At 42.6% G+C, this 3,852-nt stretch overlaps 1 protein-coding gene across 1 annotated transcript; it reads right to left on the bottom strand.

The window, feature by feature from the left end:
- Nucleotides 1-1,745: 1,745 nt before the first annotated feature.
- LOC123446703 (high molecular mass early light-inducible protein HV58, chloroplastic-like) lies at nucleotides 1,746-2,636 on the bottom strand. Its single transcript, XM_045123260.1, has 2 exons — nucleotides 2,445-2,636; nucleotides 1,746-2,358 (listed from the first exon to the last, which is right to left on the bottom strand). Exons 1-2 carry the CDS (start codon nucleotides 2,559-2,561, stop codon nucleotides 1,906-1,908), a joined length of 570 nt encoding a protein of 189 aa, XP_044979195.1. The 5' UTR covers nucleotides 2,562-2,636; the 3' UTR covers nucleotides 1,746-1,905.
- Nucleotides 2,637-3,852: the final 1,216 nt, after the last annotated feature.

The raw sequence follows: 3,852 nt of genomic DNA, 5'->3' as shown, positions 1-3,852 counted from the left end.
TGATGGAAGACTCGCGCAAGTGTGGAGAAGCCTGCGAGGATGACCCGTTTTGTTGCCTCCTATCATGTCATTCGACGTGCCCATACGGATGATGAACTTCAAAAGGATCTAGTCGAGAAATGATGGTCATGGAATGAACAACGTATGAATTGATGTTTTTTTAAGTTGAAAATAAATTATTTATTTTATCATTATTCATAAACTATTTATTCTATTTTTCATGAATTATTTCTTATACTATTGATGAACTATCTGTTTGAATTGAAATAACTATTTATTATTGACTTATTTTGTATATATTTGATTTTTTTGCTTCTATGTTTGAATAGAAAACGTGTTTGTACTCAGCATCACGTTGTAGATTTAAGCCGGTAAAAGTCTAAAACAAACCTTAAACTTATACACGAAAGCTAAACTGAATCCTAAACTTACAATCCTTAAAATCAGCATACCAAATCTCTCATTCCGGTCTATTTTAAACCTTGATAGCGTTTTTAAACAAGGATTGTTGACATGGCATGTTGAATCCCGGGATTGTTGACTGCAGACATCACTAGGCCGGTCCAACATGCATGAAGCAAGATTTTTTTCATTTCTTATTTTTCATATTCAGAAGATGCAACGTAAAAAACCAAAAAATATACAACTATCGATTGTCGAGAGGGCCAGCCACCACGTGCAAAGCGAGTATATTTTTCATAATAATGAGGGAAGTAAAAAATACAAAGAAAGCAGAAATTTTGGTGGAGTCAAACTAGCGCCTGTTGCTGCTAAGCTCGACGCACAACCACTAGAACTAACGCTTATTAGTGATTTTATGAGAGGCCCGAAAGTTTAATCACACACCACAAAGTCAAGATAAAAAAAACCTTTTGAAGGAGAAAAAATATGGAAAACATATACTAATTATGAAATCTTCGGAAAAAAAATAGTGTGAATACTTTCAAAAATTCAAAAACCCAGAACTTTTTCAAAAAAGAATCTATTTTGAGAATATCAACAAATTTGAAACATATTTTTTCAAAAAAAATGGCAAGAAATTTAAAACCTGTACAATATTTTGTAGTCCAAATAGTTTCTGAAAACAGAATCAATTTTGAAAACTTGAACACTTTTTGAAACATAAACATTTTTCAACAAATAACAATTTTTTTGAAACCTCAGCAATTGTGTGATAAAATGTTGAATACTTTTTAAAAAATTAAAAACATTCCAGAACATAATAAATTTTAAAGTATGCACGATTTTTGAATTTTTTAAGATGTTAGCACTTTCTAAACAATGTAAAAAATGTTCGTATGGATTTGAAAATGTTTACTTTCGTTTAGAAAATTTAAAATGTGTATTGGTTTAAACATTATTATCTATTCAACAAAGGTTGAAAACGTGTATTTTAAAAATTATACATAATATATTTGAAAAATGTCGAAAGTGGATGAAAAAAATGTTAATGTGCGTGTTAAAAAGTACCGCATACTAAAAAAATAGACATGTTTAAAAACTGAAAACCATAGCAAAGCGAGCGTGTGAGCGACTGGTCTAGGTCGGCCCGATTTGACATGCCACATCAGATCCCAGTGAAGCACTCTCAAGGTTTAAAATAGACCGGGTTGAAAAGTTTAATGTGTCGATTTCAAAGATTATAAGCTCACGGTTTGATTTAGCTTTCATACGCAGCTTTAAGGGTTTTTTTTTTTTACTTTTTCCATTTAAGCCACTGCTGAAGAGCGACTAACACATGTTCGGACGGACAAAAACACTATTTCAAGACAAAAAGAAAATAGCGCGCCGCTCTATCGTTGGAGATGCTCTTACAAAATGTCAGAATCCGTGGTACTAGTTCCTCAGCATGACCAACAAATATGTACATGCACGTACAAGAATACTGCACCACACTAGCTAGTTTCAGACGTTGACGAAGGGCGTGCCGGTGATGAACTCAGTGACAGCGAGTGCGACGAGGCCGAGCATGGCAAAGCGGCCGTTCCATAGCTCAGCGTCGGCGCTCCATACGCCGCTGTTCTTGCTCTCCACGCTCTGGCCCTGAAGCAGCGGCACCAGCGACGCCACCGAAAACACCGCGGCGGTTGTCAGGAACCATCCCAGCCCGGCGCCGCTGCCGGCCTGGTCGAGTAGGCCGCCGCCACGCGCTGCCTCGACGGAGAGCGCCGCCACGAAGCCCACCATAGCGAGCCGGCCGTTGATGCGCTCCGGCGCTGGGCCGCTGAACGCGAGCGCGTCCCAGACCGAGGGGTTTGCCTTGGGCTTGGGCTTGGGCGCCACCGGGCTTGGGGTTGGGCTCGGGCTTGGGGAGGATGTCGATGCGCTCGTCGTCTCCTTGGTCGGCTCGATATCCGGCTGCAGAGCATCGTGAGTCAGCACAAGTACAATACGGAGTAAAAAAGTTATGATGGCAGCAGAGAGAGTTAACCAAAGAGGCTTACCTCGGTCTGGGCCCTGACGAGGAGGGCGCGCCGACGCGGCAGCGCCGGAGAATAGGAGGCGGGGCGGCCGACGGCGGCAGCACCGGCGAAGGAGCTCAAGGCAACCATGGTCGTCATTACTAACAGCAGGATGCAGGTAGTGGCTAGATCACACTTGCTTCGTGGTGGACTCTGGTGACTGTGTGCTCTTCTATGACGAGTGTGCGTTTTAAATAGGGCTCGGGAGGACGAGCTAGTCCGGCCGTGAGGGGGTGGCCACGGCGGTGGCCACGTCGGCGGGCACTCCCCGGCCGTGAACGTGTAGAAGTTGTGCCTGCAGCGGGAGCTGGGCCACGACGTGGACGCCCAGGGAACCATGCAGAGGGCCTCCGGAGCTCGCCAAAAGGTGCCAGAAAAAGTGCCACAGGTGCACTCCACGGACCGCGGAAGAATCCAGAAAGTGCCAGGCACGCGGAGATACCTGTGCCCGGGAAACCACGAGACTGCAGGAGGAGGAAATGAGTTTGGGTTTACGTCTTGGCTTGTTCTTTTGGCGCGAGATAACGGGAAGACATTAGAGAGACACGCAGACCTGCGTAGAGCGTGGGTTCATGTTTCCGCGTCGGCGGTCTCGTGTTCAAAATGGCAGCCTCACGGCAGATACCGTTAACTGGAATACTACTACTATGTAGATGCGGGTCAAAGCATGATACGGGTTAGTTTATTGGAGAATGAAGTTTCTACACTTGAGAGCTCAAATGCATCATGAACAGTAGAATGGGGGAAATCTGGTTCTTTTACAGCTGACATTCTTGAATTTTTATATACCTGCAACTTTTCGTGAAGAAAAAACATTCCTGCTGCTATGGGCGGAAAAACAATTTCTAATGCTGCAAAAGACTATTTTAAAGCAGTTTGATGTGCTGATTTTATTATTATTTTCAGATCTTTACGAATGTGATTTCATCACGAAAATTTGCACGCAAGCAGAAAACGAAACAATGTTTATTGTAAAAGAAAATCAGAATTTTTTAGTTGAATTTTTTAAACTTTGTTGTTCATAGCAGGAACATTTAAGCTGGGGATTCAAAGAACACTTTGGCAATGGCAGCTCCATTATTAATTAAGAAATGAAGGAGTTGACCGGTTCAGAGGCTTTCCTTGTTGATAGAGGCGAGCGTTCACTCAAGTTTTCTATGTGTAAAAATAATAGAATGAAAGAATTGTGGCTTCACGGTATCTTTAAAACAGACCTTCAAACTGTTCATGTCCATTTGCATTGTGCTTTTTGGGCCATAGAAGTCACTCAACATAGATGTGTATTTTTTTTCCGACAAACGAGAGACAAACATGGTTTTTTACGGGAATCCGGACAATAGACACATAGAACACCGACACCCGAGACCCACCCAAAACCCTTCCCGGACCC

The sequence above is a fragment of the Hordeum vulgare genome, chromosome 4H (genome assembly GCF_904849725.1).
Source record: "Hordeum vulgare subsp. vulgare chromosome 4H, MorexV3_pseudomolecules_assembly, whole genome shotgun sequence".
Lineage (NCBI taxonomy): Eukaryota > Viridiplantae > Streptophyta > Magnoliopsida > Poales > Poaceae > Hordeum > Hordeum vulgare.
This window is presented reverse-complemented; position numbering and strand designations above follow the sequence as displayed.

Coding starts and splice junctions, on each gene's coding strand:
- LOC123446703 (XM_045123260.1), bottom strand. CDS start 2,561: ATGACGACCATGGTTGCCTTGAGCTCCTTCGCCGGTGCTGCCGCCGTC. Junction 2,359..2,444: donor TCGTCAGGGCCCAGACCGAG/GTAAGCCTCTTT, acceptor GATGCTCTGCAG/CCGGATATCGAGCCGACCAA.